We start from the raw sequence: 26,684 nt of genomic DNA, 5'->3' as shown, positions 1-26,684 counted from the left end.
TGTCCTCTGGCTCCCACATTATTTAACATCTATTTTGACCACGTATTTCGTGAAGCCTTCAATAGCTGTACCGGAAAAATTTCCATTTGGTACAGATATAATGGGAGGCTTATCGATGTACGGGTGCGGTCAAGGGATGGCTCCATATTGGTCAACCACGTTATGTATGCCGATGATTTGGTAATTGCTGCTCATTCAGAGGAGGAGTTAGAAACGCTGCTGCTGGAACTGGAGCGTGCCACTAAGAGGTGGGGCCTTACCATCAGCCCCACCAAAACTAAGCACCTGCCTGGGTATGTTGTACCATCGGACACTCCACCCCCACAACTCCCAATCGGTGATGGGGCAGTAGTGGAGAGAGTGGAGAATTTCTCATACCTGGGCAGTGTGCTCATGACTGGCTCCGGTTTAACAGCAGAGGTCTCACTCCGAATCAGTCGAGCGGCAATATCTTTTCATCGGTTGCGTGACGCTGTGTGGAAGCTACCTGGTCTATCCATCCGCACGAAGCTTCAGGTCTTCTCGGCCACGGTCACTCCCTCCCTTCTCTACGCTTGCGAAACGTGGACCCCCCTAATGGAGCATCTTCGCCGGTTAGAAACATTTAGGCTGGCCTGCCTATGATCCATCCTGGGTTTAACCAGGCTGGATTGTGTGAGGAGCTAACAAATCCTTGAAAGATCTGGGAAAAGTCCCATCGGCGAGCTCCTGCGGCAGGCAAGGCTGCGTTGGCTGGGTCATGTAGCCCGCATGCCCAGCCACCGCATGCCTAAACAGCTTTTGTTCGGCCGGATTGAGGGGGCTAAACGGACGCGGCACGGGCTAGAGAAGAGATGGAGTGAAGTGGTACAGGAGGATGTGGAGCTTAGTGGACTTGCCGATGACTGGTACCAGCGGTGTCAAGATCGGCCTCTGTGGAGGAGGGTCGTGAAGGACGCCACTGAGCAGTTGGAGGTAGTCGCCCTCCAACAACAACGGAGGGCGGTGGAGCGATGCTCACAACAACGAGCGGAGCGCCGGGTGGATAAAGCACAGCAAGGTGGCACAGTAGGGGGCACAGGTGGTGCATCAGCCAGTCGTCTCAGTCAGTCGACCCGTGGAACCTGGGTCTGCCCCGTGACCTCCTGCCTGCGGGCGTTCGACACTTCACGTGGCCTCAAGGTGCACATGGCCTGGCACAAGCGTTGTGGTGACGTCACCGCCACTTAGTGGCGAATGGCGGTTGTTGTTGTGTGTGTGTCTAGCTGTGTGGCTATGTTTGTGTGTGTATCTGGCTGTGTGTGTGTGTATCTGGCTGTGTGTGTGTGTATCTGGCTGTGTGGCTATGTGTGTGGGGGGTGGGGTAGGGTCGTCTGTGCTTGTCCCTGGCCGCCCACAGCCCAAGGGCACTCACTCACTCCACACTCCCCACTCCGCACTCGCTGGCAGCACGACACCACCTCTCCCCGCCACTCGCGTCCGTCTCCCGGCACCAGCAAGAGGGCCCCGCCACACCGCTCCAGGTACCGCGCGCTCAGAACCAACGCCGCATCTCTAACACGCTTGCACGAACACCTCATGCGCTAACCCCCCGTGCACACAGGTCAGTCGTGTGAATGAGTTCTGAAGTGACCACGAACTCCACTCGGACGGCATCGCTCAAGCTGACACCCCTGGGCTGCCCCACAGCTGCCCCCGGCAGCCCCACAGCTGCCCCCTCCTCTAGCTGCCCCGGCTGCTCCCCCCTAGCTGCCCCTGGGTGCCGCCTGGCTGCCCCCTCCCCTAACTGCCCTCAGCTGCCTCACAGCTGCCCCTCCTAGCTGCCCCCCAAACTTCCCCAGCTGTCCCCCCTTAACTGCCCCCACAAGCTGCCCTCGCTAGATACCCCCTAGCTGCCCCCCTTAACTGTCCCCAGCTGCCCCCACAAGCTGCCCCCCCTCGATACCCCCCTAGCTGCCCCCCCCTTGATGCCCCCGGCTGCCCCACAGCTGCCCCCCGTCGATACCCCCCCTAGCTGCCCCCCTTAACTGCCCCCAGCTGCCCCCACCAGCTGCCCCCCCCCCTCGATAACTGTCTCCGGCTGCCCTCCAGCTGCCCCCGAGTTGTCATGCGAGAAGGAGAAACGCTGCGATCCGTCCTCGTGTGCGGACTATGTGCAATGCGTTGAACTTACCCCCTGTAAAATCATGCGATGGTTGTTGTTGTTGTGGTGTTGTTGTTCGAACATTTATTAAGTTGCCCAGGAGAGTCTCATTGAGTCTCACGAGTCGTTTGCAGGAGGGTCCTGCCGATTGTTTCACAGTCGGCGAGCAATGATCGCCTCCTCTCGTGTAATATGTGTACATTGCGGTGTCGTTTTTTAAATCCGGAAAACGAAATTGGCACCCCCTAACGCCTGCCGGCACACAGAGGACCGACTTTTGCGAATGACCTCACTGCGTCTATGACATCCGCCGTGATCGAAGCAGACGACGACGAGGCGTAGCCTTAACGACGGTTAATACACCCACACGTATTAATCGGGGCGGCCTGCCCGATTCGAACCGCGAACCTCTGCAACGCGCGGGCAACACGCACCCGCCGGGTCGTGTCGCAGAGCGCGTGTGAGTGAGTGAGTCAGTGAGTGAGTGAGTCAGTGAGTGTGTGAGTGTAGTGAGTGAGTGAGTCAGTCAGTGAGTGAGTGAGTCAGTGAGTGAGTCAGTGAGTCAGTCAGTGAGTGAGTCAGTGCGTGAGTGAGTGTGTAAGTGAGTGAGTGTGTGAGTGAGTGTTCATGGACTCCTATGTGAGTGAGTGTGTGAGTGTGTGAGTGAGTCAGTGTTCATGGACTCCAATAGGAGTGAGTGAGTGTGTGAGTGAGTGAGTTTTCATGGACTCCTAAAACACTGGAGTTATTTTCTCGCTAGCGCAGCTGTGTCGGTGACTTTGCAGGCAGGCCACAACACAGTAGCCAGAGAGAGAGAGTGAGTGTGTGTGTGGTCTACACGACTGGTTCCATCACGCGACGAGACACGGAGTGTACGAAGACTCCGCGCAGTGTGTGTGCAGGATACTGAGTCGAGTCAGATTGAGATGCGGCCCAGTTGGGCTCAGCAAGCCGAGGTCATACGAGACCCTCGAGTTTAATTCCCGGCCAGGGTCAATTCATTATCATTCTGATCAACCTGAACAACATTGTCATATGCATTAATCATCATCATTATCATCATCACCATCATCACTGTCACCGTCATGGCCATCATCGCTGTCATCTCTGTCATCACCATCATCAGTCTCTCCGAGGTTGGGGAGTAACTTCACCGCAGTGGTGGCATGACACGAGGATGCACTTGGCCCTGTCATAGTAACGCGAGCTTCTCGCCAATCCCAGGAAAGTCGGTGGTGTTAGCAGCGTTCATTGAAGGTCGACAAGATCATTCCAGAGTAACGTGGAGTTTCCACCATGTGGTGGTGGAAAGCCAACAATGCTGGTGCTGATTAGGAAGAGGGTAGACTGGGCACTCTAGTAATGTGGAGTGTCCACCACTTGCTCAGGGCCAGCAACGGATCTGAGACTCAGACCATTGCTCAAGGGAGACTCTTTAACTTTGTTACGAAAACATTATCTCACAACTTTTTTGACTACAAATATATCTCCACTATGTAACAATTTACCGTGTGCCAAGTTAATAAATGTGATCTAAACACGACAGGAAGGAAATTTAACGTCTCTTAAATCGCCACGGTTGAATAATGAATCGTCATCCCTCAAGCAGCCTCATGGGTCTTGCCGAGTAGCATTTCCCGCCAGAGATTATGTACACCCCGGCAGAACGCGTGCAGGGGAATCGAATCTTCACTCGCCACCAAACCGGTCCAAGGGGGAGCAACACGCCAACCCAGCGTCCTCCACTCTGACACAACCCCTGAAAGGACGACAACAACAACAGCAATTCGGACTTATAGAGGAGCGCTCTTCATCCAGGGATCGCACAATGATCGTGAATGAACACATTGCGGACAAATATCTTACGCTTACGATATGAACACAATGATGAGATATGAACACGATGATGCGATGGAAGGCAAGAGGACACCGTGGAGTGCACGGGGACATCGCGTCCGTGGTTCCCAACAGCCACTGTGACCCTGTGGGGGCGATGGTCTCTTGTCACCCACCGACAAACGTTTCCGCCGATGAAGGTGAATGAGCATAGCCTCTGGTAAAGCTGCACCATGCACGCGGGAGCAGGTTCCACGGGACCATGTTCCACGGGACCAGGGTTCTGTGGGACCAGGTTCCACCGGAACCGCTTAAGGGTGAGGCTCATAAGTTCCAGCACATTGGCTCTCTACTTGCTTGGCTCAATATTTAACTGGGCTTCCATGGGGGGGTTGCATCCCCTCCCGTACATAAAAAAAAGCGGGGAGAACCACCCGGTAGAGGCATGAGGGGCCATCCTATATGCCGCAAGAACACCCGGAACGTGTCGGTCCCAATCGGACTGTGCCTCGTTAACTTGTTGGCGCAACATGGACGTAAGGGTCCTATGTAAACGCTCTACCAATTCTGTCAGTCTGGGGATGGTAGGGCGAAGTTCCAATTATCTTTGTCCCTAACAAATCACATACCTCTTGTAACAATTTAGAAGAAAATTTTCGACCCTGGTCCATGAGGAGACGTTCCGAAGCCCCTTTATCCAATACATAACCATACAGGAACGCATTCGTAATGGACGCCGCCGACTGATCCCGCAGGGGCCATGCCACCGGCCACCGCGACAGGTACTCTACCCCTACCAGCAAAAATTTATTTCCCCTCAGAGTGGTGGGAAATGGCCCGAGGATGTCGAGGGCAACGAGCTCATTTCCATGGGACATCTCAATAGATTGCAACGGTGGTCGGTTCAGCCTCGGCGGGGGCTTCCGGTAAGCACATTGTGGACGTCTTCCAAGATCCTGGGCCAAAAGAAGTCGCGCTTCAACGTAGACAACGTTTTCTGCACCCCTAGGTGCATCACTCGTACATGGGCAGCTCTCGTTACCCTACCCCACAGAGCAGCTGGCTGTACCTCCGTATCCCAGCGCATTAGTAGCCCATCTCGGAGGACCACGGGGGACATACCCCCTGGACCTTTCCTGTTGCTTGGCGTACCAACTCGGCGCCGTATTTTCAGTAAGGAGGCGTCCTTCGCCTGGAGGCACCCCCATTCCTCATGTGTAAGCCCAATAGTATTATCGCGTGCCACCCCCGTTACGGGTGGCGGAGCATCCACCTGCTTACAATGGCCGGTGCCCATCAAACATGCGCACTGGCTCTTCGGCGATAACTGTGACAGAGCGTCCGCATTACAGTGGCGCAACCCTTTCCTATAGGTGACTACGAACGAATAATCTTGCAGAATTTCAAACCATCGCGAGAGTTGTGCAAACGGCTAGTGAACTCGTAGCGCATATTGCATAGCCGCGTGATCTGTGCGTACCATGAACTTCCTACCATAGAGGTACGGGCGGTACTGCTGTACAAAGTGCACGATAGCCAATAACTCGTGGCGTGTAACACAATAGCGCTGCTCTGCGGGGGACAGTACCCAACTAATGTAAGCGACTACGCTCTCCACCGCGTTCTCCACCTGCGACAATACGGCGCCGATCCTGGAATCACTGGCATCCGTATCCAACATAAATGGCAAGGAGAAATCGTGGTATCGACGGTGGGGTGCATTCAAGAGGCTGTCGCGCAGCGCAACAAATGCGGCCTCCTTCCCCTACTGAAACCTCTGGCCTTTTGACATAAGAGCGTGGAGCAGCTTCGCGATCGTCGCAAACCCGGGCATGAAGCGGCGGTAATACGACGCGAACCCTACAAAACTGCCGACCTCACCCACCGACGTGGGAGTTGGCCATTTATGCACACAGGCAGTTTTGTCAGGGTCCGTGGCGATCCCAGACTCATGAACAATGTGACCCAGGTAGCGAACCGACTTTTGCAAAGGTAATATTTCTGCGGCTTGAATTTCAAATAAGCCGCCTGCATTTTGACAAATACCACACGCAACTGCTGCAGATGTTCCCGGAACGTGCTTCCAAGGACAGTCACGTGATCCAAGTAGATCAGACATGAATCCCATTGGAGCCCCGACAGTACCAACTCCATAAGTCGCTGGAACGTGGCCGGAGCTGAGTGAAGCCCCATCGGAAGGCAGTTAAATTGAAACAGCCCTTGCGGTATCCGGAACGCAGTTTTTGGTTTGGAACTTTCATCCAGGGGCAACTGCCAAAACCCTGACAAGAGATCCAGGGTGGAGAAAAACCGTGCGCCCGACAGGGCATCCAACGAATCGTCCATCCATGGGAGAGGATACGCATCCGCCACAGAGACTTCATTTAATTTCTGAAAATCCACACAAAATCGCAAACTCCCGTCCTTCTTTTCAACCAGAATGGGAGCTCCCCACGGACTGGTTGATGGGGAGATTATATTATATCAGCGGCCAACATCTCATCGACCGCCTGACGAGTATGTTCCTTCTCCTTCGGACTAAACCGAAATTAGTTCTGATGAATGGGAACGGCGTTACCCATATCGATATAGTGACGCATCAAGGACGTATGGCCCACATCGAATTTACCCTTACTAAATACATCGGAGAATTCCTGAAGCAATGCCCGCAACTTGCCCCTCTGCTCCCATGACAAATTCGAATTACCCGCACACAACGGATCCATCCATGAATCATCCAACGCCGCATCCCGCTCAACCGCAACCACGACCCGAGTGGTTACATCATCCGTCTCACAACACGCAGCCGTCGCGTGGGCCAACACCGTATCCGCCTTATGACTGCGGTACCTAGTTTAATACTTGCAGGAAGGGCTCCTGATCCCCCCTCACTATCGTCTGGGCCCCTATCAAGGCGAGACCATGAACCGCTCTATTTGAAGGGGTTAAATGAACCCCACCCCCAGTAATTTCCTGGTCGAGCCACTTCCGCAGCCTCAAGGGTATGACCATCTGTACACCCGGGGGAACCCTAACAGTTTCACGCACCAGGGCCCGAACCACAGCGTTCGCCATACACAACCCAGTCACGGGTCATGTGAACTGAAGTCACGGGTCATGTGAAGTGACGTCACGGGTCGTGTGAAGTGACGTCACGGGGCGTGTGAAATGAAGTCACGGGGCGTGTGAAGTGACGTCACGGGTTGTGTAAAGTGACGTCAAGAGGCGTGTAAAGTGATGTCAAGGGGCATGTGAAGTGACGTCATGGGTCATGTGAAGTGACGTCACGGGTCGTGTAAAGTGAAGTCACGGGGCGTGTGAAGTGACGTCACGGGGCGTGTGAAGTGACGCCACGGGGCGTGTGAAGTGAAGTCACGGGGCGTGTGAAGTGACGTCACGGGGCGTGTGAAGTGACGTCACGGGGCGTGTGAAGTGACGTCACGGGGCGTGTGAAGTGACATCACGGGGCGTGTGAGGTGACGTCACGGGGCGTGTGAGGTGACGTCACGGGGCGTGTGAAGTGACATCACGGGGCGTGTGAAGTGACGTCACGGAGCGTGTGAAGTGAAGTCACGCGCCGGACCACGAGCCACAGGTTCTTCACCCCTGGTGAGACGATGGCATCATGGCCACCCCCCACGCTCTATGGCCGTGGTGCAGGAGGGCGCTTGGCGTGGGCCCTGGAGCAAGGAATTCAATGGGGGGGGGCAGCCGCTGGTTGATTTAGAGGAGGGCAGTGGGGGGGGTGGTCATTGATGGGGAGGCGCGGCCCCAAATCTGCGGCGGGGTCACGGCCCGGGGCTGACTCCCTCGTGTCGGCGCAGTGCGAGAGCTCTGGCAGGGAGAGAGGGGTGGGGGGGAGGGGTGAGGGGTGAGGCTATTTTGAGAGATGGGCCACGGCATCTCTCCGTGTCCACTCTGCGCTCTCTCCCCCTGGCACATTCTCCACTCCCCCCCCGCATTGTCTCTCGCAACGCCCTCCCTGCCGGCTTCTCACCTGTGGTGCACCCATCGCTCGCTCGCTCTACATCTCTGTGCGTTCTCCCCGCCTTTACATCTATCTGCGTAAGCAATGTCTGCCCGCTTTTCCGACGTATCTGTTGGTCGTTAACGACCTCGCCTGGTATACAGGAGGGTTTCATCCTGACAATGGCCCCCTCCACATTGACAAACGTACGTTTCCAGTATTTGGATGCTTACACATTTCCACATTATAAGCCACTTCGTTGAGCTATCTTCTGTGGCCAGGTCTTATCTGAGAAAGAGCTATATAGCTCAGGGGGCCTTACCTAGTAAATTAAAAAAAATAGTTTAGTTTAGTCTGCTTTTCTGCATGCCCTCCGCTATCCGCCTCTGTCTTTTGTGCCGAGCTGCGAGACAGAGAGAGCCAAGTTCATGTATTAAGTATAGCCCTGTGAGCCATGCGGCTCTTAAGTCGAGTGCAACCGCAACAAACAAAATATGAACACAGAACATCTTAAAGCAACGACGCGTAACAGAAACATCCTGGAATAAACCAGCAAATATATAAAAAAACGCATTAAAACGCTGTGTGCAAAAATCCCAATGTGGTGAAAGTCAACAATAACCATAAGACAATTTAGATTAACCATATGTTTTCGAATCACCAAAATAAAGCTATAAAAACAATGTAACAACAGTAATCATAGGAACTGTGATTAAAAAATTAACAATAAACGATATACATAACACGTACGACCAAACTTGCAGCCATAGCTGGCAGCATGACACTTCCAGTGTATGATGTGTGAGTGAGTCAGTGGTAGTGTGAGTGAGTGTATGATGTGTGAGTGAGTCAGTGTATGATGTGTGAGTGAGTCAGTGTATGATGTGTGAGTCAGTGGTAGTGTGAGTGAGTGTATGATGTGTGAGTGAGTCAGTGGTAGTGTGAGTGAGTGTATGATGTGTGAGTGAGTGTATGATGAGTGAGTGTATGATGTGTGAGTGAGTGAGTGTATGATGTGTGAGTGAGTGAGTGTGTAATAAAAGACTCGGACGCTTCTCTCTGTCCTGTGTCCTTTATTTGGGTTCGATCTCTTTTCCCTCACGGTACTCCCCTATATACTCTCCACTCTGCAGCCCCAGGCTGCTGTCGCTCACGTAGCCCAAACTCCCTCCTAGCAGCCCCACCGCTGTCACGTCGTGCAGACCCCTGCTGCCGACTCCTCCCTTGCAGACCCGCTGCTCTCTGCAGCCTCCTCACTGCTCCTCCTGCCCCGGGGTCGGTCACCGTTGGCCGACGGTGCCGATCCTCGTGGCTCGGGTGTGTGGCGACCTCGCCACTCTCTCTCACCCTTCGCCCTGCGTGGCCTCTCACTTTTCCCAGTCCCCGATCACTCCCGACTGCTTCCGGTTACCCCCCTTATAGACCCTTACCCTCTCCCCCACGTGACGTAACTCCTCCCCCCATGACATCACTTCCGGGAGGTCGTTTACGCCCGCATTACACCACCCTCCCCCGTAGAGAAAATCCAGCCGACCTCGGCTGAACACAACTCTAATAAGCAATGCGAGCGAACACGACCGAATACGAAAAAGGACACAGAACACACGATAATATACGGAAAGAACAAGAACACAACACAATAATTAACGAAATGTGAGGGATTTCGAGCGGGTGCGGGTCGCCGGGCCGTCCCGGACGGTCGGTGGCCCTCCCGCCGAGCGGGAACGTGGCAGGGTTTTAAGAGCGACAGGCTGAAGTTCGTCTGTCGCTATTGGAGGCCTGGCAACGTCCCGGTCCCCTATTTCCGAAGGCGCAGCATCAGAGGCGTCCCGCGATCGTGTCCGCGGCGGGGTAGGAAGGGCTGCGGGCCTCAAAGGTTCCGCAGCCGTGGTAGGCGCACCCCGAGCTGGGTCTGCTTTCCCCTGCCGCGTCACGGCCGGCTCGTCTGTGAAAGGCACGACAGGCGCTCTAGCAAAGTCAGCAGGCGCAGGCAAGGGCGAGTCGGCAGCAACAGACCCCGGCAAGGCAACCTCAGGAGATGACGCATCCGGTCGAGGGGCCACGTATGGTTTCAACCGAGATGTATGGACGAACCAACGCCGAGAACCAAACCGAACACGCGCCGACTGTGGGTTGGGAACCTCGATGAGGCGAACCGGCCCTTGCCATGGCTTATGTAATTTAGGAGAGGTACCTGGCCGCACCTGTGGACAATGGAGCCAGGCCAGGTCCCCCGTTTTCCAAGGGCATTCCCCTTTTGAACGTCGCGCACACCGCTCGTTCCGAGCCTGGGCTTTGGCCGTAGCCATGCGAGCCTCCACCCGCGCTTCAGTGACTCGGCGAACGGTGTCCTGAATGTAATCAGGAAGAGGCTTGACAGGTCCCCTCGCCTCGGTTCCCAACTGTTCATTAATCGGCGGTACGTTTTCACGACCGTACATTAGAAAAAACGGTGAATATCCTGTAGCCGCATGCGGCGTCATCCGGTACGCTGAAAGCACCCCAGGGATATGCAAATCCCAATCCGATTGTTTTTCACTAACCGTATGGCACATGGCGGACAGGGTCCGATTAAGCCGTTCCACCATACCATCCGTTTGTGGGTGGTAGGGAGATGTCCGTATTTTTTTTGTACCCAGCGCCGCACACACCTCCCCCAACAATTTGGAGGAAAAATTCCGGCCTTGGTCTGTAAGGAGCCTCTCCGGCGCCCCTTTGTCCATAACATACCCAAAAAGAAAGGTGTCCGTGATAGACGCCGCTGACTGGTCAGGCAAAGGCCAGGCCACCGGCCAGCGGGAGAGGTACTCCACCCCTACCAGCAAATATTTATTTTCCCTAGCGGATGGCGAAAAGGGTCCCAAAATATCTAACGCCACCAACTCATTAACTCGAGACACCTGGATGGATTGTATCGGCGGTACATATGGATGTTTAGGCGGCTTACGGCGGGCACAATCGGGACACGCGCGAACGTGCCCGACGACATCCGTCGTCATGCCGTGCCAATAGTAGTCTCGCTGCAGCGTCAATAGCGTCTTCTGCACCCCCAGATGTAAAAGCGTGTCACAATGCAGAGTCCTAATCAATTCGTACCGCAATGATGCCGCTACAACCAGACGCCAGCGTTCCTGCATCCCTTCCCTCCACATCAGCAAGCCATCACGGAGAGCGGTTTCCGGCACGCCGCCCGCACAGAGTCGCCCACTCCCCTTGACAGGCCGCTTACGTAACGTTACCAAGGAATCATCCAACATCTGGTCTCCGAATGGAGGCGTGGGTTCGAACCCCACTTCTGACACCAGTGTAATAAAAGACTCGGACGCTTCTCTCTGTCCTGTGTCCTTTATTTGGGTTCGATCTCTTTTCCCTCACGGTACTCCCCTATATACTCTCCACTCTGCAGCCCCAGGCTGCTGTCGCTCACGTAGCCCAAACTCCCTCCTAGCAGCCCCGCCGCTGTCACGTCGTACAGACCCCTGCTGCCGACTCCTCCCTTGCAGACCCGCTGCTCTCTGCAGCCTCCTCGCTGTTCCTCCTGCCCCGGGGTCGGTCACCGTTGGCCGACGGTGCCGATCCTCGTGGCTCGGGTGTGTGGCGACCTCACCACTCTCTCTCACCCTTCGCCCTGCGTGGCCTCTCACTTTTCCCAGTCCCCGATCACTCCCGACTGCTTCCGGTTACCCCCCTTATAGACCCTTACCCTCTCCCCCACGTGACGTAACTCCTCCCCCCATGACGTCACTTCCGGGAGGTCGTTTACGCCCGCATTACAAGTGTATGATGAGTGAGTGTATGATGTTATGAGTGAGTCAGTGTCGGCTCCCTCTGCTCGCGCCTCTTGCCCACCACAAGCGGCCAGCCGCTGGGAGCGCGCGCCTCAGGCGGCCATCTTTTTTTTCATCACGCCCCCCCCCCCCCCGGCTCCGTCGGCCCCCCCCCCCCGGCTCCCTCGGCCCCCTCACAAACGGCCCCGCCAGCCGCTGCTGGGAGCGCGCGCCTCAGGCGGCCATCTTGCTCGCACTCTGTACAGGGAATGAGCCATGGCCGCCTTGGCCCAATATTGGCCACAAACACGACACTGAGAAGCACTGTCGTTAGTCGTGACACAGATGATTATTATTAACACTTTTTTTTATCAGGTAATGGCCCACTGAGCTAGAGCTGTTTTTCAGAAGCGACTTGGCCGCGAATGACGGCATTTATAGCAGCCCAAATCCTCTAAACGCGTGATGATTCTCAATGTGGAAGGAAAAACAGGAGGTCCCGAAGACAAGTCCGCACCACCACGGGGAGAATAAAATTTAACTGCTGCACATTTTGTTGCCACCAAGACATTCCATAGTGACCTGTTTCCTGTCTTATTTAATCAATTAATTATCTTTTTCAGAAGCGACCTGGCCACAAATGGTCGTCCAACGAAGTGACTTACAAGGTGGAAATGTATAGCGGAACATGCAAACTGCAAATATACAGCAGGCGTCAGGATCGAACACACGACCTCCTGTATACCACACGACCTCCTGTATACCAGGCGAGGTAGTTAACATCTCCTGGCCACTGTAGCGCCCTCACTGGCCCAACCGAGCCGAGTCTTCACGGCACGAGGGGTTTTTTCCCACTGCCTATTGTGAATGTCACCAGAGCCGCGAACAAATTGTGATGAGCAGTGGGGGAGGGGTTGGGCCCTGTTCATCCATACACTACTCATTGGCGAATCTGCGCTCTACTTCGCTAATTCATCAACCCCATAGTATCAATCCAAAGAAACCCAAGGCGTCCATCGAATTGCCTGTTAGCTATCCCAAGAATAGGAATAGGTGACAGAACGACCTTGTTTCCTGCCTCGATTGACAACAATGTCCCTTCCAAAAACATCCTGAAGCAGACGATTAGTGGTGGATATACAGCAAACTGCATTTGCCAATGTGATTTGTAACTTTAATCCTTGGCCGTGTATCGATAGTACAATTTGAATGTGCCATTGTATTGAGGGACTGTGTGTTGTGGTCTTAGTGTGGTCTGGGACTATTCTTGCTCCAAAGCTTGGGAGTCGATGTTACTTATGCAATTTAAACTTATATACTTTATATATTTTACGTATTTATTTTTAGATATTTGCTTTCGATTCCTATACTCTGCACGCCTATCATGTTGTTGTATTGTTTGCAGTTGTAACTTTCTGACCCACCTCTACTGGAGATCTGTGAAAAGAGCTTCATAGCTCATCGTATTTCTCCAGGATAAATAATGATTAGGATGATTCTGTTATAACGCCGGTCTCACAAAGACGCCTGAATAGGTGCGTGCTCTAACAGCACTTACCCCAGCGGTTCTGTGCAGGCTATATGGGGGATCTTCGTCTTTGTTGTATGCATGTTGAAGTTCGTTCGCACTGTACAACAAACTAAACACAAAAAGCAGCAGTTGTAAAGAAATTCGTTTTCCATCTAGACGTAAAAGTGCATACCTCCAGCGGCTTCCTAATTTCGGAAGGAAGAGCGTTCCAGACGGCCGCAGAAGCGCATCTGCACGCGGGCGATGCGGTGACCACCGCCTTTGTCCGATGGCCATAGTCAAACGCCGCCACCTCCTACGCTGCTGCGAGGATGAGCGGAGTTCGCATGATGGTTGATGCTGCATGGCGAGATCAGCGAAGGTGTTGCGGTTCCGTGCGTGCGTTGCGGTGTCCACAGGCAGGCGACCTCGACTCGCAGGATGGACACCGCGTTCGATGACAGCGTCACCAAGGAGAGGAAGAGACAGGCGCAGATGATCGCCCGGGGCCTGCAGGGCGACGGTGAGCAGCCTCTGGGGCCTGGGTTCAACCCCTGGCCTGGTCCTCCTCCTCCTTCTTTGAAAGTTTGGCCGACCCTCTGCTCTCGGCCACGTCACTCTGGGCCACATTACCACCCTGACAGGCACGATGAACTTTACTGTGAGAGATGGCGATACGACCACGCGTGCATATTGCAGCGATTTGTCACGTGAACCCAGTGAACTGCGGTGCGGAGCCCACGAAGCATTCGATTGAACCCATAGGCCATTTTTACACGGAACAACAACATAAAAACATTGCTGAAAAATAGACCTCACATGCGCGTGTAAGTATTATGGTCATAATTCCGTTTAGGCTGTTATTGCGGATTCCTCTCAGCCAACGTTAACGATGAAACCACATCGAGACCACTCGAGCACTTTCACCGCTCGATTGGATCGCACTGTGCACTGCGACCGCATAATGAGAACAGCGGCCTTATTGGGGGCATCAATATCCGGAGCGTGAACATTCATGCCGCTGCAATATTGAAACGGCGGATGAGCTTCGCTCTCGGTGAGACACAGCAGCCTGCCCAGCGTGTGGTGTGGAACTCGCGTCGCAGAGAAGAGAATTCACGCGCCTCGAGACAGCGATAATCGCCTGGGCAGAGGGCGCAGCGGCTCCGACTCTCGGCAGGGGCGCCTTTTGGCTCAGCGTCGAACAGAGACGGTCACCGCATCGCGCGCTTTTAGATGCGCTCCTTGCGGCCGTCTGGAACGGTCTCTCTTCCGATATTAGGAACTATGCACTTTTAAATCATCGTCTAAATTGAAAACCCATTTGTTAAGAACTGCTTTTTTCGTGTTTAGTTTGTTGTCCTTCCCCCGCACCTCCGATTAGCACGGTTGGCTACGTACGGTGCGAAAGGTCAACATACATACACCTGGGTTTATTCGAGTCAACTTAAAATGCACAGAATATTTTAAAGAAAACAAAACACATTTAACCGCAGACTAACTGTAACAATACTTTATTTAAGATGCGAACTAAGTCTCAGTGAAGAATTAGATTTTGCCTACATTATATATATTTTAATTATACGAGGAAGGGGACGCAAGGTGACTCGATGGGCAACCAGAGTCAGCGGAGAGAGGCCGTGGTGACATTGATGCAACACGGCCCAATTAAAAACACTGACCACGGGTTTCGTCAAACGCCGCTCCTCAACTCACTCGAGTGGCCTGCAGACAGAGGTCGTGGTGTGCGGCAATGCCTCACCACTCCCGCGACTTTGCGCAGTGCCCGCGCTATGCGAAGGGACGGATGACGATATCGATGATGAATCCACAACAGCTGCTGCAGCCACATCGGGGTTTGTAACGTGACGCCCTTTCGCCTCCGTGTTTCCAAACGCGGCCCAGTCGAACCACCACCACCGTGGCATCACCAATGCGGATGTGATGGGGACCTCTCCCTCCGTGACCACCTTCCCCCGGTATCCCCTCCCACCCTCCGTGGCCCCCTCCCTCCGTGACTCCCACCCTCCGTGGCCCCCTGCCTCCTGGATTTCTCACATGGATCCTGATCAAGGGCGCTACACGGTACGCAGCAGGTCAGGGGTTCGATCCTAACCCTGACGCCTGCTGTGTATTTGTAGTTTGCGTGTCTCTCCCCCCGTGGTCACGTGGATTTTTCTCCAGGTCCTCCGGTTTTTCCCTACACATTTGTAGAGAAATTGGGCTGCTATAAATGTCCACGTGATGATAAGCCACTTGGTTGAGCTATAATCTGTGGCCAGGTCGCTTCTGAATAAGAAGCTAATGGCTCAGTGTGCCTCACCTGGTAAGATACATTGTTTAGTTTTATTGATATATATGGAAGTGATTTGTTTACCTTTCCTATACTTTGCACTCCTGTGTTGTAACGTTCTGACCCTCCCCGACTTGGAAATCTGTAAAAAAAAAAAGATCTTTACAGATCATTGGATTCCTCCTCCAGTATAAATAAATATTCTGATTTTGATATTCTGACATCTCCGTCTCTAGATGCAGATGAGGACCTGGGCAAGAAGATCAGCGTGCCCAAGGAGATCATGCTGGAGGAGCTGTCGCTGCACTCCAACAGGGGCTCACAGATGTTCCAGCGGAGGCAGAGGAGGGTGGAGAAGTTCACCTACGAGACGATTGCCAGCGAGGTGGGCACAAGAGCAGCTCGCCCCAGCGGGAGCCGAGTGGCACACGAGTGTAGCCCACAGGGAGTAGCCGATCGGAGCGTTGGGTAAAGCGTGGGGACATAAGGGGGCTCCCACCCTCCGAGTCTTCGGAGACAGCCGGCCCGGCGTGGAAGAGTAGGCCCATCGACTCAGTAAGAGGGACTTGTTCAATCACAGAGAGTTATAACCAGGAGGCTACCGTGATATATAAGTGAGTGACCCTGTGCGAATCACGCGCGTAAATCCCAGCACAGCGACGCCTGCGATGGGGAGCCACTCGGAGTGAGTTCTGGCTCGAATGAGAGCGTCAGAGTCATCGGTGTTCCGTCTCCAGTCGACAGCCCTGCAGAGCCAGTGGTGGTAATTCCACGCTCCCATCATTAGGGTGGGTCGACCACAGGGCAACCGCCGTTTGACTTCCCTGTAAAAATGGTACCGATTTTATCGACCGCCGCGGAGGGGTGACGTGCCGAGTCAACCCCCAACCAGGACTTGAACTCGCCACCTTTCCCACTGCGAGCCGCTCGCTCTACCGCTGAACCAACCGGCTGACCTAAGTTGGTGTAGAATGTAGGATGATATCATATTAACGATTATGTTGTCTGCACATTCAAGCCTTTATTTACCCAGGAAAGCGTCGCCGAGTCTCGACGCTCACCTTCAGCAGGGCAATGCTTGGGACGTTTGGCCAATTCCTTCAAAGCGATTTCCCAACTCGGATGAGCATTGAAGCATCCCGCGCTTATCCCCCGCTCACAGCCCTGCAGAGCCGGCGGTGAAGATTCCCCTTCCATGGAACAATGTGGCCGGTTCGCGCCCAAAAGGAAAAAATGTTGCGAAAACCCACAAACCCCTCTGGTTGCGAGCGACTCTGGGTGCAGCGGTGGCTAGGAGATGTTAACTGCCTCGCCTGGTATGCAAGAGGTCGTGGGTTCGATCCCGACCCTGACGCCTGCTGTATATTTGGTAGTTTGCGTGTTCCTCTCCATGTCCTCCGTTTAGAGTATTTGGCTGCTATATATTTCCACACCGTAAGCCGCTTCGTTGGGCGATCATTTGTGGCCAGGTCCCTTCTGAAAAAGAGCTAAAATGAAAAAAAAAATGTAGTTTAAAATAAACAGGCGATGTCCTCCACCCGCTTCATGGACACGGCGTGAGAGAGAGCGGCCGTGGTCACGCCGTGCCGCCCCCCGCGTCCGTGCCGCGTGCAGGCCTGCGTGGACGGCCAGGACGGAGAGCTGGTGGCGGGAGAGCCGCTGGGCTCGGGCCACGTGAACGGGGGCACAGATGGAGGCACCGTGAGCAACCAGGACGGCACCGACCCGGACGCCCTCGCCCCAGGTGAGGCTCGGAGAGTCGCGAGGGTCGCGGCGGTGGCCGACGCCACGCGTCGCCCTCGCTCCCTCCGTTCCACGGGATTCCCATAGAAGGGGCGCAGTCGACAACCGACCAGCTGGGCTTGGTGTTACACCACCACCGCTGCTACCACTGCCACCATCACCACAGTCACTACCACTGCCACCACCGCCACAACAACCGCCAATCACCACTAAGTGGCGGTGACGTCACCACGACGCTTGTGCCAGGCGATGTGCATGTTGAGGCCACGTGAAGTGTCGAACGCCTGCTGGCAGGAGGTCAAGGAACAGACCCAGTTGCCACGGGTCGACTGACCGAGATGACTGGCTGATGCACCACCTGTGCCCCCGACTGTGCCAACTTGCTGTGCTTTCGCCACCCGGCGCTCCGCTTGTTGTTGTGAGCACCGCTCCTCCGCCCTCCGTTGTTGTTGGAGAACGACTGCCTCCAACTGCCCAGTAGCGTCCTTCACGAGCCTCCTCCACAGAGGCCGATCTTGACACCGCTGGTACCAGTCATCGGCAAGTCCACTCAGCTCCACATCCTCCTGTACCACATCACTCCATCTCTTCTCTAGCCCGTGCCACGCCCGTTTAGCCCCCTCTATCTGGCCGAACAAAAGCTGTTTAGGCATGCGGTGGCTGGGCATACGGGCTACATGACCCAGCCAACGGAGCATTGCCTGCCGGAGGAGCTCACCGATGGGACTTTGTCCAGATCTTTAAAGGACTTGTGAGCTCCTCACATAATCCTGCCTGATTAAACCCAGGATGGATCGAAGGCAGGCCAGCCTAAATATGTTATAACCAGCAAAGATGTTCCATTAGGGGGTCCACGTTTGGCAAGCCTAGAGAAGGAAGGGAATGACTGTGGCCGAGAATACCTGAAGCTTCGTGCGGTGCGACAGACCAGGTAGCTTCCACACAGCGTCACGCAACCGATGAAAAGATAATACCGCTCGACTGATTCGGAGTAAGGACTCTGCTGTAATACTCGAGCCGGTCATTAGCACAATGCCCAGGTATGGGAAACTCTCCACTCTCTCCACAACTGTCCCATCACCAATTGGGAGTTGTGGGGGTGGAATGTCCGATGGTACAAAATACCCAGGCAGGTGCTTAGTTTTGGTGGGGCTGATGGTAAGGCCCCACCTCTAAGTGGCAAGCTCCAGGTTCAGCAGCAGCTCCTCCAACTCCTCCTCTGAGTCAGCAGTAATTACCAGATCTTCGACATACGTAACATGGTTGACCAAGAGGGAGCCATCCCTTGACCGCACCCGGGCATCGATCAGCCTCCCATTGTATCTGTACCAGATGGAAATTCCTCCGGTACAGCCATCGAAGGCTTCACGAACTACGTGGTCGAAATAGATGTTAAATAATGTGGGAGCCAGAGGACATCCCTGTCGCACCCCAAGGTGAACAGGGAATGGCTCCAACTCCCGGCCACGTAGTTTTACCCGGGCCTGTTCACCATCGTGAAGGTCCTTAATGATCGTGAGCAGAGGGTGAGGGACTCCGAAAGCACGAAGAACAACCCAGAGCCCGGGCCAACACCTCTGCTGTAGCAGGCGGACAAAATATATGGCATCTATGCAGGACCGCCCTTTCCTGAAACCGCATTGGACTCCGCAAGCCTCTCCCCAGAGTGCCTAGCAAGGCGATGTTGAAAAATCCTTGCCAGGACCTTTCCCGGCACACCGAGGAGTGAGATACCCCTGTAGTTGTTGCAGTCTGTGTGGTCCCCCTTCTTAAAGAGGGCGACCACCAGGGAATCCTTCCAATCCTGCGGAACCCGTCCAGTGGTCCAGACTGTTGTTATGATGTCATGTAGGACAGTCTGTGCACAAACTCCACCCTCCCTCAGCATTTTGCTTGGGAGATCATCTCTGCCCGGTGCCTTTCCTGGTCTCAGAATCTGGATCGTACTTCCTCAACAGATGGCACGTCAGCCAGCCACTCACAGGGGGCGATTTCTTCCAATATTTGAGGCACCGCAGCCTCAGCAGGGTCATCCCCACGATGTTTTCTAGGCTGAGGGATTTCCCCTCCCCCAGGACCTCAGAAATGCTCAGTAAATCCGCAAACCAGTTCCTGGGGGTCGGATAATGGATCACCGTTCTTTCCCCTAATGATGGTAATAGGTGTGGCGCTGCAAGTAATTTTTTTTATGGAGTTAAAGAGCGATTTGTGATCGCGGGCCATTGAGGCAGACTCCATCTCCTCAGAAACCCGCGACCACCACCCATCCTTGCAGCGCCTCACGGCTCTCTGAACCTCCGCCACCACTGCTACCACCAATGCCACCACTGCCACCATCATTGTCACCACCACCGCCACGACTGTCACCACCGCCAACGCTGCTACCACCACCACTACCACCACCACCGCCACCACCATCACCACCTCTATCACCACCGTCTGGCTTTGGGTCTTCCCTTTGCCACACATTTGGCGCATCCTTCAAGGAACCAATCTTAAACTCTCACCCCCACCATGTGATTGATCTACAGAGCAGCACGAATTAGCATGGTTGGCTACATACGGTGCATGAATGTATGTATGTTGAACTTCTTTTGCAGCATATGTAGCCAACCACGCTAATTGTCGGTACGTAAGAAGTTCAACGTACATACACAACCTCAGGTAGTCACGTGACCTCTTCTCCCGGTCAAATGTATCTAGAATTGGGGAGGTAAACGTATCACAATAGGCAACGGTGCCGCAACTTATTGCCCTAGAATCGCCTGAACGAATCACCGCCTCGAGGCCGTCACAGGAGACGATCTCGGGATCTCTGCCCCCGTGCTCCGGTGAGCGAGGAGACGCCGTCACGGAACTTGGCATTTGACGGTCGGCCTTGCAATTAGCCGTGAGCACGACGCTGATGACCGAGGCCGTGATGGAGCTCCGGGCCCCAACGTCCGTCGGCTGAGTGGGCGGGCGGGCGGGCGAGGTCGGGGCCGGGGCCGGGGTCGTTGAGGTCGCATGCAAGGCCACATCGACGTTGTTATGAACGGCCAACGTCACCGAGCGGTCGAGTGTGTGCGAGGGATAACGGAGCGCGCATTCAATATTCGCGCCGTGGCTCTCACAGCGACGGGCAGGCGCTGCTGCTGCGGTTGACAGGCGTGGTCTGTGGTAGGGGCGATGTTGCCGTGCGCGATCTCAATTGAGTAACACAAATCTTAGCAACTATGGACCGTGACGCCAGCGCACAATATGCAATAGCGAATGACGTCACGGGATCTCTAACGTCCACTGTGAGTGAAGCGGCGCATAGCATTTGACGGTGAATGCACAGACAGCACAGTGACATCCAGGGTGGCCCATCAGATTCCAACCGCGAACGTCTGCAACAAGCTAAAATGAAACTATTTTTTGTATTTTACCAGGTAAGGCCCACCGAGCTATGTAGCTCATTTTCAGAAGCGATCCGGCCACAAATGATAGCTCAACCAAGTAGCTTATCGATTTAAAGCTTTCGTGACTGCAGGGATTCATCTTCTTGGTTCTTTTGATAAAGTCACGTAGAAGGGAAATAATAAAATAATAAACATAATAAAATAATTCTCACGACGTTTCGGCCACAACGCAAGCAGCCGTCCTCAGGTGAGGAACATGTCTGTCGGAAAGACAGCGTCTGAATGAAATACCACCAGGCTTGGAGCGTATATTTAAGCTGGGTTGGAGGGGGAAGATCGCCTTGACAAAATAATTTGCATATCAAGAGGAATTTAGCATATTTATGGGAAATGCAGATATGGGATTAGTCATTACTTGTGGAATGCGTAGGAGGTGGGCGGGGGGTTTCAAAGTCATAATATGCCCGTGCATTATGCAGGATTAGCAGCATCAAAGGGAAGGAGTAGTGTTAGCATTAATAAAGGGAAGGAATGTTAATAGTATGGAGCTGCAGCAACTAATATGCTTATAGACTATACATTGTAATATTACACTATGTATTATTCTACCCACCCTACTGTATACCACACTGCTGTATATTCACTATACAATTACGATACTATATATTACCATATACATTGTATTAAACATTACACTTTTATACTATTTATTATTATACAATCTGCTATACACTATACCATTGACCGTCGCGTGAAAGGTACTAAGAGGAAGCAACGAAATATGTCAATGGGAGAGTGGTGGTAGGAGACTTGCAGCGGAGCAAAGAATCCATTCTCTGCGGAGAATAAAATATATATAGTCAATGCCAGTGAGTGGACTGCGGTCTGAAAGTCACCATAAACGGGAACACAATCAGTTAAGATCCGAAATGGTTTATTACGTCCTTCCAATGATTGCTGAGCCAGAATCCATCTTCTCGGTTGAAATTGTCTCTGTGTTTGTACATGTGGATCGCCTCATGAACGAATCTCTCATGGTAGCCAGATGGCTTGCAGAGAACCTCTGTCTTGGAGAAGTCAATGTCATGTCAGCCCACTGAATTGTAACAGTGATCTGCCATGGCTGAGGTGTTTGTCCTACCGTGTTTCAGGTCTGCTTTATGTTCACGGATCCGGTCCGTTTTGATGTGGTTTCCTTATTCACCAAAGTTCCTGTACCTGACACCATCGCAATCATTGAAGACTTGGTTCATCAAGGTCTGAATACTGGGTTACCCCTCCTGGTGAGACACTGCTTAATCAATACATACTTCACCTGGAATGGAACTTTCTACAAACAAACTGAGGGCACCCTAATGGGCTCCCCCTATCTCCGGTTGTAGCCAACGTTTTCATGGAGAAATTTGAGACTGACGCCATCCAGACTGCCACTCTACGCCCGACCTTATGGAAGAGGTACATAGATGACACTTGTGTCATCTGGCCACATGGCCGGCCTGTACTAGACCAATTCCTCGACCACATCAATTCCATACACCCAGCCATCAGATTCACCATGGAAGTCGAAAAAGATGGCAAGCTACCCTTTTTGGATGTCCCAATTAAAAGGAGACCTGATGGTTCAATGTGCCACTCTGTCTACAGGAAAGCCACCCATACGGATGCTTACCTAAAACCGGATTCCCACCACCATCCATCCCAGAAGAATTCCCTCATCAAGACTCTACACCATAGAGCCCAATGCATCTCCGACCAGGAATACATTGCCAGTGAACTCAAGCACGTACGCCAAACTCTTAAGGCTAATGGTTACTCCGACTACACAATCCACAAAGCCATCACTCCAACCATCAAGAAGGATCCTGTTGAGGAGCCTTTCAAAACCATCACCTTACCCTACATTGCTGGGGTCACAAAAAAGATCTCCAAAATCCTGATTAAACACAAGATCCAGGTCTGATTCAACACAGTACATAAAATCCGTGATCTGGTCCCGTCTGTAAAAGATGTGGTTCCAGACATACAGTACCCTGGCGTCTACAAACTAAGTTGCCTCTGTGGTAGCAGTTACATTGGAGAAACCAAACGACATGTCTCGGACCGCATCCGTGAACATAAAGCAGACCTGAAACACGGTAGGACAAACACCTCAGCCACGGCAGATCACTGTTACAATTCAGTGGGCTCACATGATATTGACTTCTCCAAGACAGAGGTTCTCTGCAAGCCACCTGGCTACCATGAGAGATTCGTTCATGAGGCGATCCACATATACAAACACAGAAACAATTTCAACCGAGAAGATGGATTCTGGCTCAGCAATCATTGGAAGGACGTAATAAACCATTTCGGATCTTAACTGATTGTGTTCCCGTTTACGGTGACTTTCAGACCGCAGTCCACTCACTGGCATTGACTATATATCTTTTATTCTCCGCAGAGAATGGATTCTTTGCTCCGCTGCAAGTCCCCTATCACCACTCTCCCATTGACATATTTCGTTGCTTCCTCTTAGTACCTTTCACGCGACGGTCAATGGTACAGTGTATAGCAGATTGTATAATAATAAATAGTATAAAAGTGTAATGTTTAATACAATGTATAAGGTAATATATAGTATCGTAATTGTATAGTGACTATACAGCAGTGTGGTATACAGTAGGGTGGGTAGAATAATACATAGTGTAATATTACAATGTATAGTCTATAAGCATATTAGTTGCTGCAGCTCCATACTATTAACATTCCTTCCCTTTATTAATGCTAACACTACTCCCTCCCTTTGATGCTGCTAATCCTGCATAATGCACGGGCATATTATGACTTTGAAACCCCCCGGCCACCTCCTACGCATTCCACAAGTAATGACTAATCCCATATCTGCATTTCCCATAAATATGCTAAATTCCTATTGATATGCAAATTATTTTGTCAAGGCGCTCTTCCCCCTCCAATCCAGCTTAAATATACGCTCCAAGCCTGGTGGTGTTTCATTCAGACGCTGTCTTTCCGTTAGACATGTTCTTCACCTGAGGACGGCTGCTTGCGTTGTGGCCGAAACGTCGTGAGAATTATTTTATTATGTTTTATTTGTATTATTTTATTATTTCCCTTCTACGTGACTTTACCGAAAGAACCAAGAAGAAGTAGCTTATCATCACGTAGAAATGTATAGCAGTCAAATACTCTAAATGCGTGAAGCTTATTCTAAATGTAGAGGGAAAAAACCTGGATAAAAATCCACGTTGCCACGGTGAGAGAGACATGCAAACTCCAAATATACAACATGCATCAGGATCAGAATCGAACTCACAACCTCCTGTATACCAGGTAAGGTAGTTTACATCTCGCTACCGTAGCGCCCCAAGCGGTTAACGCGCCCTCGACCGCGCCTCTGACGGTTCGGGCGCCGCGCCACTCACTCCGTCGCCTCCTCCCGCGTGCCCCAGGCCACGCGGCTCCCGGGCAGCAGCCGGAGCCGTTCAACATCACGGCCATGCCACGCATCTACCGCTCGCCCTGGGAGCAGGCCATCGGCGACGACCCCGAGCTGCTCGCCTCCGTCCATCCCAGCATGGCCCAGCCGGGGCCGGCAGCCGACAAGGCGAGCTTCAAGAGCTTCAACAGGTAACGGGCGCGGTGGCGGCATGGCCATTGAGTGCGGGGGTGGTGCAATCGCACCGGAGGGAACCCCTCCGTCATCTTTGCCCCCCTCGTGTACCCCGACCGACCGTCTCTCTCTTTTCCCGTCGTCCGGTGGACGTGCGGTCTCCGTGGCGACGCAGGCTGGCCACGCCGTACGGCGGCTTTGAGAACGCGTCACAAGTCACCGTGTTCCACATGCCCAAGCTGGAGCTGCCGCCCCTGGAGCCGTCCTCCGACGGGGGCTTCCTCGGGTCCGATGGGCTCACGGCGCGGCCCACCTTCAACCGCACGCCGCAGGGCTGGAGCGGGCCCAGCGGGGAGCTCAGCCTGGGCATCAACCTGGAGCTTGCCCCCTTCGGAGACGGCTCCGAGTCCGAGGACCTGTAGGGTCGGCGAGCGAGAGCGACGACGACGTCGTCATCATCATGGTCTCACAGTCATCAACCGGCCAGTCGATCCAACCGTGAAGGCCTCCCCCCCCCCGGCCGCCGCCACCTCTCACGGGTCTGGGCTCGTGCCCGACCCTGCGGGGCTCTCTGCTGATGGAGAGAGTCACGTCATTGAGAGGCGAAGTCAGAAAACGGGCGATAACGCCTCCTTCCCCACACATCTGTCCCTCCACATAAACAAAAAAAACACCTTTTTTTCATATCCAATCAGCCGCACAGCCCTCTGGGAGTGCATCATTGTCAGCAGCATTGGTTTAGCATAAGCAAAACTCTGGACCGGTTTTGACACGCAGTCTCATCGGCAGAGCAAAGCTTCCTTGAACCTGATGAGATTTGTAAAAAAATACTTCATATATGTTGTTTTACATCAAGGGATGTATATGGGAAGGAGGCGAATTGTCTGCTCATTTTATTTTATTCATTGTATTTTTGCACGATGAGGCTCGTGATGATTGTCATGATGGCCGCGTGATTCGACATCGATCGCAATCGGTGATCAGATTTAAAAACCCAAAACGAAATAGCAGCGCTAATTAAATTAATTACTCATGACGCTCACAAAAACCCTGAGAAGCCAGAGCAAGCGACACCTTCACCGGCCTCGCAGCTCCGCAGTCCCAGTAAGCAGGCCTTAATTAGATCTCTCATTCTGCTTTAACGAGATCCGATGAATACAGATTCCAACGAGTAATTGAGAGTGTCAGACAATTAATCGTAACTTATTTAAGCAGCTTGTAGAAATGTAATCGGGTTAACTAACGAGAGCCGCCGTATCAGCCGAGCGTGCCGCGGGTTGTATCTGCGAGCGTCTGTACCGCGGGTGATCGTGCGTTATTAAAACCGTGTTGAACAAAATCGGGTCACGCACGCGTTCACAAACACGCAGTCACGCATTTATGTGCCGCATGGATCCCTGTGAGGCTGTTGCACCGCTGGAAGCTGAACGAGCGACGCTTTCCCCTCTCTCTCCCGCTCTCTCTCCTTGCTCTCCCTTTCTCTATCCCTCGCTCTCTCCCCCTTCCTCTCTCCCTGTCTCTCGTATGGGCCGCCGTTTCGAATGTTCCTCCAGATGTCGCGATCCATCGCTCCGAGAATATGTAAGATGATATATTCACAATAACCACCGTAGCCACCACCGCCGCCGCCGCCACCGCCGCCACCGCCCCAGGACCACCGGCCTCCTGCTGGATAGGCCGTTCCACGTCGTCGAGCGCGATCATCTGTGAAGTAAATGGAGTGGCCACTCTAAAGCGACGTTCGTGTTGTGAATCGAGCTGCTGGCCTCCGACGATGATGAGAAGGGGCGTTCGAGTGCCGCCGCTTGTGCCACCGCTCGTGCCCATGGGGACCGCTCGCCGTGGCCACAAGTAGGCGGCCGCTGCCCGGTGGACGTTGCCGATTGGCGGGCGTGAGTCACCCCAGTTTCTACTCCGCGGAGGAAGCTCCCAAAACCTCTGATTAGCACAGTTGGCTACGTATGGTGAAAAAGAAGTTCAACATATAAACATGCATACAGGGCCTCGCATTGACGTTTCTGGAAGTTCTTCGTGACGACAGTAGCCACGCTTCAAATTCACCCCCTAGGGCCACATGTTGACATAAATACAGAGTATGTATATAAATAAACACTCACATCTGAAAACAAAAAGAGAATGTGATTTGCAAACATCAAATCGTGGTAGAATGCGCCGAGGCCAAGGGATGGCAGTAGGGAATGGGATTGGTGAATCCATCTGAGCAGAGCATTGAGTGTTGACTACCTCATATGCAGAGGCTTTCCCCGGCTACTCCGGCTAACTCCCACATGCCACTCAATTACAGATCTCGCCGGACATCAACATGCAGGACACTCCTGCGTCTTAAGACTCAGCCAAGTTGTCTCACTAATGCAATTAAATTCCATTATCTTTCGATTTAAAGCTTTCGTGACTGCAGGGATTCATCTTATTGGTTCTTTCGGTAAAGTCAC

The 26,684-nt window shown here is 53.2% G+C and overlaps 1 protein-coding gene across 1 annotated transcript; it reads left to right on the top strand.

Annotated features, from left to right (window-relative positions):
- The first annotated feature begins 1,423 nt into the window (after positions 1 to 1,423).
- LOC144946615 (myozenin-2-like) lies at positions 1,424 to 24,996 on the top strand. The gene is made up of 6 exons (XM_078875630.1): positions 1,424 to 1,502; positions 13,622 to 13,725; positions 15,732 to 15,880; positions 17,110 to 17,239; positions 24,071 to 24,248; positions 24,407 to 24,996. The coding sequence occupies exons 2-6, from the start codon at positions 13,644 to 13,646 to the stop codon at positions 24,651 to 24,653; spliced, it is 786 nt and encodes a 261-aa protein (XP_078731756.1). The 5' UTR covers positions 1,424 to 1,502; positions 13,622 to 13,643; the 3' UTR covers positions 24,654 to 24,996.
- The last annotated feature ends 1,688 nt before the right edge of the window (positions 24,997 to 26,684 follow it).

This window comes from Lampetra fluviatilis, chromosome 41 (assembly GCF_964198595.1).
Source record: "Lampetra fluviatilis chromosome 41, kcLamFluv1.1, whole genome shotgun sequence".
In the NCBI taxonomy this organism is placed as follows: domain Eukaryota; kingdom Metazoa; phylum Chordata; class Hyperoartia; order Petromyzontiformes; family Petromyzontidae; genus Lampetra; species Lampetra fluviatilis.
This window is presented reverse-complemented; position numbering and strand designations above follow the sequence as displayed.